This window comes from Pristiophorus japonicus, chromosome 1 (assembly GCF_044704955.1).
Source record: "Pristiophorus japonicus isolate sPriJap1 chromosome 1, sPriJap1.hap1, whole genome shotgun sequence".
NCBI lineage: Eukaryota > Metazoa > Chordata > Chondrichthyes > Pristiophoridae > Pristiophorus > Pristiophorus japonicus.
In genome coordinates, this window is record NC_091977.1 from 230,068,890 (window position 1) to 230,086,606 (window position 17,717).

At 43.4% G+C, this 17,717-nt stretch overlaps 1 protein-coding gene across 2 annotated transcripts in view; it reads left to right on the plus strand.

The window, feature by feature from the left end:
* The window catches only part of aco1 (aconitase 1, soluble), a 117,289-nt gene that overhangs the window by 93,662 nt on the left and 5,910 nt on the right, over nt 1-17,717 (plus strand). For both annotated transcript variants that reach the window (XM_070887763.1, XM_070887772.1), the window contains exons 17-19: nt 1,047-1,189; nt 9,611-9,758; nt 10,681-10,803. In XM_070887763.1, the coding sequence (XP_070743864.1) occupies nt 1,047-1,189; nt 9,611-9,758; nt 10,681-10,803 (414 nt within the window). The remainder of the gene's footprint in view (nt 1-1,046; nt 1,190-9,610; nt 9,759-10,680; nt 10,804-17,717) is intronic.

Here is a 17,717-nt window from a genome sequence, read left to right on the forward strand (position 1 = left end):
TCTGGAAGCCATTAAGGACTGACCAGGTTACACCTAGTCACTGGCTCACAGTACGGAGTTCATTGTATCATTTCCTACACCACAGATAGATTTTTTGTTAGGCAATGGTATTAAAGGATACTGAACCAAGGCGGGTAGATGAAAATCACCAGTTATCTAATTGAATGGCGGAAGATGCTCGAGAAGCTGATGACCTCCTCTGTTTCTATGTTCTTTGTAGGCCTGGTGTCCTTGGGGAAGAATTTACCAGAGTTCCCGCTTTTGCTTGTTATCCAGTTGTACCTGTTGGAATACTTAATATGCCAACTGAAGACAGGGTCTGGCTTGGCTCAGAGCCCACACCTTCCCACCCCCCCACCCTCATACCTCATGTGCTTGCTGTTCAGCTCGATTCCCTGATCTCTGCGCTCCTCCAATTCTGGCCTCTTGCACATCCCTGATTTTCTTCGCTCCACCATTGGTGGCCATGTCTTCAACTGCCCAGGTCCTAAGCTGTGGAATTCCCCCCCTAAATATCTCCTCCTTGCTTTCTAAAATGCTCCTTTGACCAAGCTTTTGGTCACCTGTCCTAATATCTCTGTGACTCGGTGTCAAATGTTGTTTGATAAATTGCTCCCTTGAAGTGCCTTAGCATGTTTTGCCATGTTAAAAGTGCTATATAAATGCAAGTTGCTGCTGTTGCTTAAAGAACAATCATTTGGATGAGGGAGCAAGGGGCTTCTGATCATGGAGCCCACCTTAGTATGAGTTGATACCTTCAGGGCAGGATTATAATGGGCGTACATCAGACAGGAGGTGGATGCAACTTTATTATAACAAGCAATACTAGATGTCTTAATTCAAAGTTCAGCAGATGTACAAGTTGAGCTTCACTCTTGTATTTTAATATCCTTGAACCCTTAGATTGGAGCGCTGTCCTATTTTCCAGCATCAGCTATGTGGTATCTCTATGCAGTAGGAAGAAGTTAATGGATTATCTGTTTGTAACCACCATACATTACAAGTAGATTTTTTTTTAAACTGACGTCCTTTCTAATTTTGTCCAGACTCTAGATCTTCAATCTCCTAAATCTATCATCGATGCTCACGTCCTTTTGAACCTGGGTGATTCAGTGACAACTGATCATATCTCTCCAGCAGGGAATATTGCAAGAAACAGCCCAGCTGCACGGTATTTAACTGATCGAGGGTGAGCATGAACTTTTAAGTTTTTTTTTATATCCATATTTACAATGCGTCCTGCTGCAAATTCACTGCAAATGGTTTATAACGGAACATTGATATCTCGCTTATGATTTGTGAATATAATTATTGATTTATAAACTTATTTTCAGAAGAGATAAAGTATCTAAAGTACAGTTTTGGTCTCCTTGCCTAAGGAAGGACATACTTGCAGCAAAGGTTCACTAGGCTGATTCCTAGGTTGAGAGGGTTATCCTATGAGGAGAGATTGTGTAGAATGGAACGATATTCATTAGAAGAATGAGAAATTATCTAATTGAAACATATAAAATGTTGAGAGGCTATTTACCCTGGCTGCAGAGTCTAGAACTAATCTAAGCCATAGTCTCAGGATAAAGGGATGGCCATTTAGGACTGAGATGAGAAATTTCCTCACTGGAGGATTGGGATCTTTGGAATTCTCTACCTCAGAAGACTGTGGATACTGAGTCATTGAGTATATTCATGACTGAGATAGATAGATTTTTGGGCATTAAGGGAATCAAGGGATTTGGGGATAGGGTGGGAAAGTGGAGTTGAAGTACAAGATCAGCCATGCTCTTATTGAATGGCAGAGCAGGCTCGAGGGGTCATAAGGCCTACTCCTGCTCCTATTTCTTATGTTCTACCTGTACTTTTTTAATGGATATATTTGAATACCTGTTCAAAATGTCAGAAGACACTGTTTTGTGATATTCCTAGAAAATTGGATGCAGTTGTGGAATATGATCCCCAAACCAGATAACATTCTTGGAAAATACTATAATGCCTTATTTAGTCATCATAAGAACATAAGAAAGAGGAGCAGGAGTAGGCTATTTAGCCCCTCGAGCTGCTCCGCCATTCAATAATTTCATGGCTGATCTGATCCTGGCCTCAACTCCATTTCCCCGCCTGCTCCCCATAACCCTTGACTTCCCTTATCATTTAAAAATCTGTCTATCTCCACCTTAAATATATTCAAAGACCCAGCCTCCACAGCTCTCTGGCATAGAGAATTCCAAAGATTCACGACCCTCTGAGAAGAAATTCCTCCTCGTTTCTGTTTTAAATGGGCGACCCCTTATTCTGAAACTATGCTCCCTAGTTCTAGATTCCCCCATGAGGGGAAACAGCCTCTCTGCATTTATCCTGTCAAGCCCCCTCAGAATCTTATGTTTCAAAAAGAGCACCTCTCATTCTTCTAAACTCCAATGAGTATAGGCTCAACCTTTCTTCATAAGACAATTCCTTCATCTTCGGAATCAACTTCGTGAACCTTCTCTGAACTGCCTGCAATGCGTATATCCTTCCTTAAATAAGGAGAACAAAACTGTACGCACTACTCCAGGTGTAGTCTTGCCAACACCCTGTACAGTTGGAGCAGGACTTCCCTACTTTTATACTCCAGCCCCTTGCAATAAAGGCCCGCATTCCATTTGCCTTCCTGATTACTTGCTGTACCTGCTCGTGCTCTACTCTGAGCTCCGACACGGCAAGCGAGCCCCAGGTGGGCAGAGGAAACGTTTCAAGGACAGTCACAAAGTCTCCTTGATAAAGTGCAACATCCCCACTGGCACCTGGGAATCCCTGGCCCAAGACCGCCCAAAGTGGAGGAAGAGCATCCGGGAGGATGCTGAGCACCTCGAGTCTCGTCGCCAAGAACATGCAGAAACCAAGAGCAGAGAGCGGAAGGAGCATGTGGCAAACCAGGCTCCCCACTCACCCTTTCCTTCAACCACTGTCTGCCCCACCTGTGGCAGAGACTGTAATTCCTGTATTGGACTGTACAGCCACCTGAGAACTCACTTTAGAGTGGAAGCAAGGGACTGCCTATGATGATGATGATGTACCGGCATGCTAACTTTGTGCGTTTCATGCATAAGTACCCCCAGATCCCTCTGTACTACAGCATTTGTAATCGCTACCCATTTAAATAATAGTTTTTATTTTTATTTTTCCGACCAAAGTGGATAACCTCACATTTTCTCTCGTTATAGTCCATCTGACAAATTTTTGCCCACTCACTGAGCCTATCTATATCCCTTTGTAGATTCTTTGCATCATCCTCACAACTTGCTTTCCCACCTATCTTTGTATCATCAGCAAATTTGGCTACATTACACTCGGTCCCTTCATCCAAGTCATTAATATAAATTGTAAATAGTTGAGGACCCAGCACTGATCCCTGTGGCACCCCACTAGTTACAATTTGCCAACCTGAAAATGACCCATTTATCCTGACTCTCTGATTTCTGTTTGTTTGTCAATCCTCTATCCACACTAATATATTACCCCCAACCCTGTGAGTTCTTATTTTGTGCAGTAACCTTTTGTGTGGCACCTTATCGAATGCTTTCTGGAAATCCAAATATACGACATCAACTGGTTCTCCTTAATCCATTCTGCTCGTTACATCCTCAAAGAACTCCAGCAGATTTGTCAAACATGATTTCCCTTTGATAAAACTATCCTGACTGCTTGACTGCAATATGATTTTCTAAATGTCCTGCTGCTACTTCCTTAATGATGGACTCCAGCATTTTCCCAATGACAAATATTAGGCTAATGGGTCTACAGTTTCCTGCTTTCTGTTTCCACCTTTCTTAAGGGCGTTACATTTGCGGTTTTCCAGTCCGCTGAGACTCCTCCAGAATTCAGGGAATTTTGGTAGATTACAACCAACGCACCCGTCATCATCATTGGCAGTCCCTTGAAATTGAGGAAGACTTGCTTCCACTCTAAAAGTGAGTTCTCAGGTGACTAAGGTCCAATACGGGAATTACAGTCTCTGTCACCGGTGGGACAGACAGTGGTTGAAGGAAAGGGTGGGTGGGTAGTCTGGTTTTCCACACGTTCCTTCCGCTCTCTGCGTTTGGTTTCTGCAGGCTCTCGGCGACGAGACTCGAGGTGCTCAGTGCACTGCGGATGCTCTTCCTCCACTTTGGGCGCTCTTGGGCCAAGGATTCCCAGGTGCCGGTGGGGATGTTGGCTTTGAGGGTGTCCCTGAAATGTTTCCTCTGTCCACCTGGGGGCTTGCTTGCTGTGTAGGAGTTCCGAGTGGAGCTCTTGCTTTGGGAGTCCTGTGTCGGGCATGCGGACAATGTAGCCCACCCAGTGGAGCTGGTCGAGTGCGTTAAGTGGTTCGATGTTGGCCTGATCGAGAACACTGACCTTGGTACATCTATCCTCCCAGTGGATTTGCCGGATCTTGTGGAGGCAGTGCTGGTGGTACTTCTCCAGCGCTTTGAGGTGTCTACTTTATATGTTCCACGTCTCTGAACCATATAGGAGGACGGATGCAACCAATGCATCCACTATCTCTGCAGCCACTTTTTTTAAGACCCTAGGGTGCATGCCATCAGATCCAGGGGACTTGTCCACCTTTAGTCCCATTAGTTTGCTTAGTACTATCTCTCTAGTGATCGTGATTGTTTTAAGTTCCCCCCCGCCCCACAAAAGCTCCTTGATTATCAATTATTGGGATGTTTTTAGTGTCCTCTACCATGAAGACCAATACAAAATATTTATTCAAAGTCTCTGCCATTTCAATGTTTCCCATTATTAATTCTCCAGTCCATCCTCTAAGGGGCCAATGTTTACTTTAGCTACTCATTGCCTTTTTATATACCCGTAGAAGCTTTTACTGTCTGTTTTTATATTTCTTGTTAGTTTAGTCTCATGCTATCTTCTGTCTTTACAATTTTTTTAGTCATCGTTTGCAGCTTTCTAAAAATTTCCCAATCCTCTGGCCTTGAGAACATAAGAAATAGGAACAGGAGTAGGCCATACGGCCCCTTGAACCTGCTCCGCTATTTAATACTATTTTGGCTGATCCGATCATGGACTCAGGTCTACTTCCCCGCCCGCTCCCCATAACCCTTTATTCCCTTATCAGTTAAGAAACTGTCTATCTCTGCCTTAAATTTATTCAATGTCCCGGCTTCCAAAGCTCTCTGAGGCAGCGAATTCCACAGATTTACACCCCTCAGAGAAGAAATTTCTCCTCCTCTCCATTTTAAATGGGTGGCCCCTTATTTAAGATCATGCCCTCTAGTTCTAGTCTCCCCCATCAGTGAAACCATCCTCTCTGCATCCACCTTGTCAAGCCCCCTCATAATCTTATACGTTGCGATAAGATCACTTCTCATTCTTCTGAATTCCAATGAGTAGAGGCCCAACCTACTCAACCTTTCCTCCATAAGTCAACCCCCTCATCTCTGGAATCAACCTTGTGAACCTTCTCTGAACTGCTTCCAAAACAAGTATATCCTTTCGTAAATATGGAAACGAAAACTGCACGCAGTATTCCAGGTGTGGCCTCACCAATACCCTGTACAACTGTAGCAAGACTTCCCTGCTTTTATACTTCATCCCCTTTGCAATGAAGGCCAAGATTCTATTGGCCTTCCTGATCACTTGCTGTACCTGCATACTAACCTTTTGTGTTTCATGCACAAGTACCCCCAGGTCCAGCTGTACTGCAGTACTTTGCAATCTTTCTCCATTTAAATAATAACTTGCTCTTTGATTTTTTTTCTGCCAAAGTGCATGACCTCACACTTTCCAACGTTATACTCCATCTGTCAAATTTTTGCCCACTCACTAAGCCTGTCTATGTCCTTTTGCAGATTTCTTTTATGTGCACCTCACACATTGATTTTCCTCCCGCCTTTGTATCGTCAGCAAACTTGGCTACGTTACACTCGGTCCCTTCTTCCAAGTCGTTAATATAGATTGTAAATAGTTGGGGTCCCAGCACTGATCCCTGCGGCACCCCACTAGTTATTGGTTGCCAATCCGAGAATGAACTGTTTATCCCGACTCTGTTTTCTGTTCGTTAGCCAATCCTCTATCCATGCTAATATATTACCCCCAACTCCGTGAACTTTTATCTTGTGCAGTAACCTTTTATGTGGCACCTTGTCAAATGCTTTCTGGAAGTCCAAATACAGCACATCCACTGGTTCCCCTTTATCCACCCTCTTTGTTACATCCTCAAAGAATTCCAGCAAATTTGTCAAACATGACACTGTCCTTGTTTTTGTATGTCTTTGTTTTCAATTTGATACCATCCTTTATTTCCTTAGTTACTCAGGGATGGTTCATCCTTCTTTTAGCATCTTTAATTCTCACTGGAATAAATCTTTGCTGAGTGTTATGAAATATCTCCTTAAATGTTTACCACTGCGTTTCTACAGTCTTACCCTGTAATATATTTTCCCAGACCACTTGAACCAACTCTGCCATCATACCTTTGTAATTACCTTTATTTAAGTTCAGGACACTAGTTTGAGACCTAGCTTTCTCGCCCTCAAACTGAATTTGAAATTCTACCATGCTATCACTCTTCCCAAGAGGATCCTTCACTACAAGATCATTAATTAATCTAGACTCGTTGCACATTACCAGATCTAAAATAGTTTGCTCCCTGGTTGGTTCCACAACGAATTGTTCCAAGAAACCATCCCGCATACACTCTATGGACTCTTCCTCAAGGTTACCATTGCCAATTTGATTTGTCCAATCAATATGAAGATTAAAATCGCCCATGATTATTGCTGTACCTTTCTTACAAGCCTCCATTATTTCTTGATTTATACTCTGCCACAGAGTGGCTAATGTTTGGAGGCCTGTAGACCACTCCCACCAGTGACCTTTTTCCTGTAATACTTCTTATCTCCACCTAAACTGATTCTTCTTCTTGATCTTCTGAGCCAATATCATTTCTTACTACTGCACTGATCTCATCCTTTATTAACAGAGCTACCCACCTTCTTTTCCTTTCTGCCTATCCTTACAAAATGGCAAATACCCCGGAAAATTTAGTTTCCAGCCTTGGTCACCTTGCAACCACGTCTCTGTAATGGCAATCAGATCATACCCATTTATTTCTATTTGTGCCATCAACTCACCTGTCTTGTTACAAATGCTTCGTACTTTCAGATATAGAGCTTTTAATTTTGTCTTATGTGTATACGCTCTGTCCCTACTTGTCCCACTCTGGTTATCATTACCCCTGTCGCTAATCTGCACTTTTGCCTTCTCCTTTCTCTTTGACTTTTTAAATTTCCACTCACCGGATCCCTTCTCCCCCCCCCCCCCACCCCGCTCCCCATTTAGTTTAAAGCCCCATGTACAGCCCTAGTTATTCAATTTGCCAGGACACTGGTCCCAGCCTGGTTCAAGCCAGTGTCTCTAATTATAAATTAACAGAATTGCAAAATGGAAACTGCAGAACACTGATTAAAAAATCCTGGAATCCCTATAATAAAAAAGCAGGAATTGACTTACTAATTTGCTGTAAATCAGCCTGAACATTACAAGTCGATGACAACAATGTGCATTTATGCGGCGCCATCAACATAGAAAATATGCCAAGGTGCTTTACAGAATGTGTAAGGGGAGGAAATGGACACTGAGTCAAAGAAATGAATATTAGGAGAGATGAGCAAGAGGGTCTTCAAAGAGCAGGGAGAGGCATAGAGGTTTGGGAGAGAATTCCAAGAAATTGAGGCCTAAACAGCTGAAAGCACGGCTGTCGGTGGAGGGGGATTTACATAAGGTTGGAATCAAGTTTGTGAGGAGGTGCAGTGCAGAAGGAAGTTAGAGATAGAGAGCGACAAGGTCGTGGAGCAATTTAAACATGAGGATGAGAATTTTAAATTTGAGATATTGTGGAGCCGGGAGCCAATGTAGGTCAATGAGGTGCGGGATAGGATACAGGCAGTAGAGTTTTGGATGAGCCGAAGCGTATGGAAGAGGAGGCGTTGGCCAGGAGAGTTAAGTCTAGAGATGGCAAGAAAACAGTTTCTGTGTACCATTCTATGATTCTTTGAATAAGGTTGTATTCATGAGTGAATGGACATCAAGAACATAAGAAATAGGAGCAGGCCATTTGGCTCCTTGGGCCTGCTCTGCTATTTAATAAGATCTTGGCTGATCTGATGATTGACTCAGCTCCACTTCACTGCCCGCTCCCCATAACCCTTTATTCCCTTATCACTCAAAAATCTGTCTATCTCCGCCTCGTATATTCAATGACCCAGCCTCCACAGCTCTCTGGGGCAGCGAATTCCACATATTTATAACCCTCAGAGAAGAAATTCCTCCTCGTCTCAGTTTTAAATGGGTGGCCCCTTATTCTGAGACTATGCCCTCCCCCTAGTTCTAGTTTCCCCTGAGTGGAAATATCTTCTCTGCATCCACCTTGTCGAGACCCCTCATTATCTTATACGTTTCAATAAGATCACCTCTCATTCTTCTGAACTCCAACCTACTCAACCTATCTTCATAAGTCAACCCCCTCATCTCCGGAATCAACCTAGTGAACCTTCTCTGAACTGCCTCCAAATCAATTATATCCTTCCTTAAATACGGAGACCAAATCTGTACACAGTACTCTAGGTGCGGCCTCGCCAATACCCTGTACAGTTGTAGCAGGACTTCTCTGCTTTTATACTCTATCCTCCTTGCAATAAAGGCCAACATTCCATTTGCCTTCCTGATTACTTGCTGACCCTGCACACTAGCTTTTTGTGTTTCATGCACAAGGACCCCCAGGTGTCTCTGTACTGCAATACTTTGCAATTTTTCTCCATTTAAATAGTAATTTGCTTGTCTACTTTTTCTGCTAAAGTGGATAAAATCTCATTTTCCCTGAAGGGAAATGTGGAAGGGGAGGCCTGTGACTGTTGATTCAGCAACTGAGTCCAGGTGGGCTGTAGTGGGCAGCGTGAGCATGACTGGAGGAAGGTTGTTGAAGTTTGTTCCCAGTAGGCATGGTGGGGAGGGAAAGAGGAGAACGACTAATAGAATAATAAAATCTGGAAGGGAAAAATAGTCCTGATTGGCTACAAAACCAACTATCGACATAAGATAGTGTTGCAAAATTTTTGAAGTAAAGACTGAGGCTTGCAACTCAATTAGCACTTATGGTTATTGCATCGGAATTAAGTGTTTGAATTGTAGCTTGTGGTAGGAATGGAATACTGGTGCCGGAGTTGACCAGTATTGGAGTTGGTACTGTAGGTGCAGAGAAAGCTGAGAACTGGGCTGATTTTGTAAAACGTCTGATAAATCTCTGGCTTAAAAGCAATATCGCTGCAGAATGGCTAGGTGGGACTAAACAAAGAGATAGAACAGGGACGATGGGCTGAATAGCCGCCTTCTGTGCTGCAAGTTTCTCTGATTCTCTGAATTTTGCTATAATTATTTGAAATGGTTCAAATGCCGGATGATTTGATTTGAGATGTTTGGGATGGGGAGAATGAAGAGAGAAACAGTGGGGATGGGGAAAGTTGAGAGGAAATGTTCGGAACACCTTGTACTACTTATGCACCGTTGACTGTAATTTTGAAAAACATGCTCGGCATTGACCCTTTATATATTTTTGTAAATTTCCTTTCAGTTTAACTCCTCGACAGTTCAATTCCTACGGATCCCGTAGAGGTAATGATGCAGTAATGGCAAGGGGGACATTTGCAAACATTCGGTTGTTCAATAAATTCCTCAACAAGCAGGGACCGCAGACTATTCACTTCCCCAGTACCGAAACAGTAAGTGAGCAATCAACTGATTTGTATCGCCAAGCCACAGAGTTGCTGTGTATTGCGCCCCAATGAGCTGTCACATTCTAGAATATGGGATTATCCTATGGCCCTCAAATGTTGCGTTCCTGTTTTCAGCCATGCTCTTGTGAAATGTTGAGCAGAGTTGTTCAATTCTTTATTAAACATGAAAGTAAACAGACTATTGCCTTGGCGGTAATGATTGATGATGACTGCTGTTCCCATTAAATGGCCCAGCAGTGATCCTTTTGAGCCCTTCTGTCCTTGAGCATACAGTGCATTGTGCAGAATTTGCATTTGAGTGGTAAAAAGGGAATCTGAAGGATGTATTTCATCATACACTGCCCCGTACTGATGTGGTAAGTATTCAAAAATAAAGCGACTTCTCCCCTCAGCGTACTGCCACTACATCCCGAGTTCTGATCTGGGCAGATGTGAATAAATCTAAGTGTTAGCTGTGGCTCACTGGGTAGCACTCTTGCCTCTGATTCAGAAGATTGTGGGTTCAAGTCCCACTCCAGAGACTTGAGCACAAAAAACTAGCTGGCACTCCAGTGCTGCGCTGAGGGAGTGCTGTTGGAGGTGCCGACTTTTGGATGAGATGTGGACGTAAAAGATCCTAAGGCATTATTCGAAGAAGGGGAGGGGTCCTGGCCAATATTTATCCCTCAACCAACATCACAAAAAGAAACTTCAACAGTACTTCATTGGCTGTAAAGTGTTTTGGGATGTCCTGAGGTCGTGACAGGCGCTGGAAATGGAAGTCTTTTTTTCTTTTTATTCAGTAACTATAAAATATTTAAGTTAAACTCCAGCTGAGAATATATTAAACTGAATATAATTTGTTAACATAGTAAGTCTCAGCTTTAAAAAAAATTCTAAACTGCGTGTGTTTCTCCACTGATGGCAGCTCGATGTGTACGATGCCGCAGAACGTTATCAGCAGCAAGCTCTTCCTCTGATTATTTTGGCCGGTAAGGAATATGGATCGGGCAGTTCAAGAGACTGGGCAGCCAAGGGTCCCTACTTGCAGGTGAGTTGTCTGCACAGGGCAGAATATGTAGAATGCTTGATCACAGCCACTACTAAACAATAACTAACTGGTGGTAATATAACTGAATCATAAATAGAACCATAGAATGATACAGCACAGAAGGCGGCCATTCGGCCCATTATGGCTGTACCGGGTCTTTGGTAGAGCTACTCAATTAGTCTCGCTCTCCTGCTCTTTCCCAATAGCCCAGCAAATGTTTTCTCCAAGTGCTTATCCAATTCCCTTTTGAAAATTACTATTGAATTTTCTTCCACCACCTTTTCAGCCAGTGCAATCCAGATCATAGCAATTTGCTGCGTAAATTGTTTTCCTTATGTCACCTCTGATTCTTTTGCCAATTACCTTAAATCCATTACCTCTGGTTACTGACCCTTCTACCACTAAAAACAATTTCTCTGCCAGTTTTAAAAAAAATTCCTCCTCTCCATTTTTTTCAGGCTATTTGTCCTTGAACCCCATTCTCCTGGGAAAGCGGGTTTCTGGGTGTCGGAGTGGTTTTATGGGGGAGTTAGGGTAGTGCTCGAGTGATGGACTTGGGCCCTAGGATTCCACAATGATAGATTGTTTTATCTGTAGTTTCCCAGAATGGCAGAGGAGAGAAAAGGGTATCATTTTTGATTCACCTATGATGACTTCATTTCACATCTTCTGTCAGCAGGGCTCCCAGATTTGAATCAGTCTTCTAGTGAAACATGCAATTTTAAATATTTCCCGGCATGCTGTCGTCAAACAAAACTCAACCCAAAAATGTATGGCAACATTGCAGTTGAGACGTTTGCTAAATAGCAACTTTAGTCACAAATCGTGATTGAACTGTAAAAGAACTTGCATACCTACTCCTTGAGCCAGTGTGTTTGATCCACCTTGCTTGTACAGGCTAGCTCATGCTTGCTTTGCACCCCTTCATCTTCTAAATTCGGAGTTCCACTATGTACGCATGCACACAGCACATGATGTGCACAAGCCAGACTGCTCAAGACATGGTGTAATACTTCTGTCAAACTGAGGAATCTATTTGGATAATTATAATGGCAGGGTCAATCTGCAGCAGATTCTGGTGTTAAAAACAAAGTGCTGGAAAACAGAGAAACAGAGTTAACCTTTTAGTTCGATGAGCTTTCATCAGAACTGACAGATATAACTGGTTTTAAGCAGGGAAAGGGTGGGAGGGGGAAAAAAAGGAAGGCCTATGATATGGTGGAAGGCAGAGTGATTAGATGACAAAACGGATGATGGTGCAAGACAAAATGGAATGGGACAAGAAACAAAAGCTCAGTTTAGAGGAGCTGGAAATGGCAACATCAGAACCATTGCCAGAACCTACTGCTCGAAAAAGTGGGAGCAGTGGTTAATTTGACTCTGAGCCACAGAAGGAGATATTGAGACAACTGGTAGGTTTTAAGGACTGTCTGAAGGGAGGAAAGAGAGGCAGAGAGATTTAGGGAAAGAATCCCAGAGCTTAGGGCCGAGATAGGTGAAGTGACGGCCGCCACTGGTGGAGTGATTAAAATTGGGATGCTCAAGAGGTAGAAATTGGAGGAGGGCAGAGATCTTGGAGGGTTGTAGGGCTGGAGTAGATTAGCGATCGGGAGGAGCGCTGCCATAGAGGGAATTGAAAACAAAGATGAGAATTTTAAAACCGGAGAATAACCTGTGCTGTTTGAATTTTAAGCATCGAGGGTCGGCAGCAAAATTCCAACGGCAGCTGCAAATCCTAATCCCCAATGACTAAAATATGAGCAGAAGACTGAGTAGCAGATAGGCTAGTTCTCAGCTGAGTTCCGTTCTGTCTTCCAGCAACTCCCTCTGGCAACTCCAGGTAAAGTATGTAGGTGGACAAATTTGGGAGCAGCTGACCACGCTGTTTTATAGCACATTTTGGCCAGAAAGGACACTAACAACATTTTGCATTAGAAGAAATAAAATGACGCCAATAACTTACATGGGCTGATGTGGATTACATTTTTGTTCCTGGCAAATCATAATGATATCTATGGTACGGTTGACTATTTTGACTAGAAGTGGCCTGAATTGGGACAAATTATTGCACATTATTTTACACCAAGAAAAATGAATTTTATATAAATAAATGACCACCATTTAAATGGAAGCAAAAATCTGGTGAGATCATGTTTGGACAGTGTGATACTGTCATTTTAAAGTGGCAGATGATCCCATTTTGTCTTCCACCGCCAAACACATTATTACAGCATGTTGGAAGAAGGAAGGTTGGGGTTAAAGCAGGTTTAAGAACATAAGATGCATAAGGAGCAGGAGTAGGGCATGTGGCCCTTTGAGCCTGCTTGTCATTCAATAAGATCATGGCTTATCTTCAACCTCAACTCCACTTTCCTGCCTGATCCCTATATCCCTTGATTCCCTTAAGAGTCCAAGGCTGGAATTTTCCGGGGGTTCAGCGGGCGGGACTGGTGGCAGTTCAGATGGGAAATCTGATAGTTTTGACAGTGGATTGGGAACCCACTGTCACCTCACTCCCACGCGCCTTTCCCGATGTCTGGTCTGTCAGCGCTGAGCAGACCCGACAGGCAGCGGTGGGCGACCCAATTCAGATAATTAGTGGCTTGTTTAGAGCCAGTTAAGAATGATTTTCAGCTTACCCTTTGCATTTGACAGCTCGCCCACGGGGTCCATGCTGGTCAAGCTGAGGCGCGTGTTCAGTGGCCATTGAATCAGTTGATGAGTTGACGGTTCCAAATGTAAAGTAAAAGCTCCCACCTTTATAGAGGTATCTTCCTTCAGTCACAAGCTGTTCCTCACTGCATTTCCACAACAGATTCAGCATACTGCAAGTCTTTACACAAGTCTCATTACCACACTCACCATTGACAGGCCGCTTCTGTCGTTTCTACTTCACCTGCTATCTATTCCATCAGCATGAGTGTCCTTTATACTTTGTCACCTTGGTCCTCAGAATCTCATCATGATCATCCCTAACACCGCAGCACCAACAACCTTCTGCGCAGTCACCTCTTGCGGCACAGGACAGAGGGCATCAGCACTGCCAGGGATGGCCTCATGGCCAGATTTACTTCACTTGATGCTGTACACCCTGGCTGCCACATGGTATGCCAGGTTGGCACCACCCCACACTAACACCATAAAACATCCCTACAAAACCTAGGCCATTCCTTTCACACTCATGACTATTACAGTGGATACCCTTATGTCTCACGATTCAATGCAACTCACTAAGCCATTTCCAAAGCAGGGAAGTCTTGCTACAGCTATATAAGGTATTGGTGAGGCCATACCTGGAATACTGCGTGCAGTTTTGGTTTCCATGTTTACGAAAGGATAAACTTGCTTTGGAGGCAGTTCAGAGAAGGTTCACAAGGTTGATTTCCGGGGATGAGAGGGTTGACTTATGAGGAACGGTTGAGTAGGTTGGGCCTCTACTCATTGGAATTCAGAAGAATGAGAGGTGATCTTATCGAAACGTATAAGATTATGAGGGGGCTTGACAAGGTGGATGCAGAGAGGATATTTCCACGGATGGGGGAGACCAGAACTAAGGGTCATGATCTTAGAATAAGGGGCTGCCCATTTAAAACAGAGACGAGGAGAAATTTCTTCTGAGGGTTGTAAATCTGTGGAATTCGCTGCCTCAGAGAGCTGTGGGACATTGAATAAATTTAAGACAGAAATAGACAGTTTCTTAAATGGTCAGGGGATAAGGGATTATGGGGAGCGGGTGGGGAAGTGGACCCAAGTCCATGATCAGATCAGCCATGATCTTATTGAATGGTGGAGCAGGCTCGAGGGGCCGTATGGCCTACTCCTGCTCCTATTTCTTCTGTTCTTATGTTCAAAGGTGCACATACATCTGTCCAAGAACTCAAAGTGTTGAAAATAAAAACCTCAATGTTTGACACCACATTAACAGAAACTTTATATGAACATTGCATAAAACACCCGAGTGCCTAGCGTTAAGTATTGTTAGTTGGTATGATTGCACCAGGATGAGGGTGTGAGTGAGCGGTGGCTAGTGAAATGGGGTTGTGATAATATAGATAGATAGAGAGGGATGGGTGGAGACACAAGGTTAAGTTGGTGTGAGTAAGGATGCGCAGGAGTAGGGTAGGGAAGGCAGAATGATGGGGCTGTGATGAGAGGCACAGCAGGATGAGGTTGAGTGGCTTTGTACTAACATTTCGTGATCATCTGAAATCATTGAAATGTTTGCAGCACTGCACCCAGGTCCTCCTGACCACATCTCTGCTTGTGCCCTCCACTGCAATGTGCAACGAGGCTGTGTTGATCTGCTCGGGAGGTCACTTCCTCCCATGGAAAAAGGACCCCCTTGCGTTCATAACCTTATGGAGAGAGTAATGGGAGAGCCTGGGTGCAGCCCCTGTGCCTTTGTGCAGTCATTCAGTGTTTGCAGTACCTCAATGCTGTAGAACACAGACAGCACAAATGTCAAAATAAATTTGGGCAGAGTCTGCACAGGCAGCAATTAATGAATATGATATAATTGGCTTCACGGCGACATGGTTCCATGGTGACCAAGGCTGGGAACTCAACATCCAGGAGTATTCAACATTCAGGAAGGATAGACAGAAAGGAAAAGGAGGTGGGGTAGTGTTGCTGGTTAAAGAGGAAATTAACACAATAGTAAGAAAGGACATTAGCTTGGATGATGTGGAATCTGTATTGGTGGAGCTGCGGAATACCAAAGGGCAGAAAACGCTAGTGGAAGTTGTGTACAGACCACCAAACAGTAGTAGTGAGGTTGGGGACAGCATCAAACAAGAAATTAGGGATAGGTGCAATAAAGGTACAGCAGTTATCATGGGCAACTTTAATCTACATATAGATTGGGCTAACCAAACTGGTAGCAATACGGTGGAGGAGGATTTCCTGGAGTGTATTAGGGATGGTTTTCTAGACCAATATGTCGAGGAACCAACGAGAGGGCTGGCCATCCTAGACTGGGTGATGTGTAATGAGAAAGGACTAATTAGCAATCTTGTTGTGCGAGGCCCCTTGGGGAAGAGTGACACAGTTAATTCAGAGATTAGGGTCCTGAATTTAAGGAAAGGTAACTTCAATGGTATGAGATGTGAATTGGCAAGAATAGACTGGCAAATGATACTTAAAGGGTTAACGGTGGATAGGCAATGGCAAACATTTAAAGATCAAATGGATGAACTTCAACAATTGTACATCCCTGTCTGGAGTAAAAATAAAACTGGGAAGGTGGCTCAACTGTGGCTAACAAGGGAAATTAAGGATAGTGTTAAATCCAAGGAAGAGGCATATAAATTGGCCAGAAAAAGCAGCAAACCTGAGGACTGGGAGAAATTTAGAATTCAGCAGAGGAGGACAAAGGGTTTAATTAGGAGGGGGAAAATAGAGTATGAGAGGAAGCTTGCCGGGAACATAAAAACTGACTGCAAAAGCTTCTATAGATATGTGAAGAGAAAAAGATTAGTGAAAACAAACGATCCAGAGTTGATAAGACTGTTGGAAAGTGATCACCAATGCAGCCACTATTTCTAGGGCTACTTTCTTAAGTACTCTGGGATGCAAACTATCAGGCCCCGGGATTTATCGGCATTCAATACCATCAATTTCACAAACACAATTTCCCGCCTAATAAGGATTTCCTTCAGTTCCTCTTTCTCACTAGACCCTCGGTCCACTAGTAGTTCCGGAAGGTTATTTGTGTCTTCCTTCGTGAAGACAGAACCAAAGTATTTGTTTAACTGGTCCGCCATTTCTTTGTTCCCCATTATGAATTCATCTGAATCTGACTGCAAGGGACCTATGTTTGTTTTCACTAATCTTTTTCTCTTCACATATCTATAGAAGCTTTTGCAGTCAGTTTTTATGTTCCCAGCAAGCTTCCTCTCATACTCTATTTTTCCCCTCCGAATTAAACCCTTTGTCCTCCTACATTACAAAATTCTCCCAGTCCTCAGGTTTGCTGCTTTTTCTGGCCAATTTATATGCCTCTTCCTTGGATTTAACACTATCCTTAATTTCCCTTGTTAGCCACAGTTGAGCCACCTGGCCCGTTTTATTTTTACTCCAGACAGGGATGTACAATTGTTGAAGTTCATCCATGTGATCTTTAAATGTTTGCCATTGTCTATCCACCGTCAACCCTTTAAGTATCATTCGCCAGTCTACTCTAGCCAATTCACATCTCATACCATCGAAGTTACCTTTCCTTAAGATCAGGAGCCTAGTCTCTGAGTTAACTGTGTCATTCGTCATCTTAATAAAGAATTCTACCATGTTATGATCACTCTTCCCCAAGGGGCCTCGCACAACAAGATTGTTAATTAGTCCTTTCTCATTACACATCGCTCAGTCTAGGATGGCCGGCCCTCTAGTTGGTACCTCAACATAGTGGTCTAGAAAACCATCCCTAATACACTCCAGGAAATCCTCTCCTCCACATTGCTACCAGTTTGGTTAGCCCAATCACTACGTAGATTAAAGTCGCCCATGATGACTGCTGTACCTTTATTGCACGCATCTTTTCTTGTTTGATGCTGTCCCCAACCTCACTATTACTGTTTGGTAGTCTGTACACAACTCCCACGAGCGTTTTCTGCCCTTTGGTATTCCGCAGCTCCACCCATACCGATTCTACATCATCCAAGCTAATGTCCTTCCTTACTATTGCATTAATTTCCTCTTTAGCCAGCAACACCACCCCACCTCCTTTTCCTTTCTGTCTATCCTTCCTAAATGTTGAATACCCCTGGATGTTGAGTTCCCAGCCATGTCTCTGTGATGCCAATTACATCATATCCGTTAACTGCTATCTGCGCAGTTAATTCGTCCACCTTATTCTGAATACTCCTCGCATTGAGGCACAGAGCCTTCAGGCTTGTCTTTTTAATATCTTTTACCCCTTT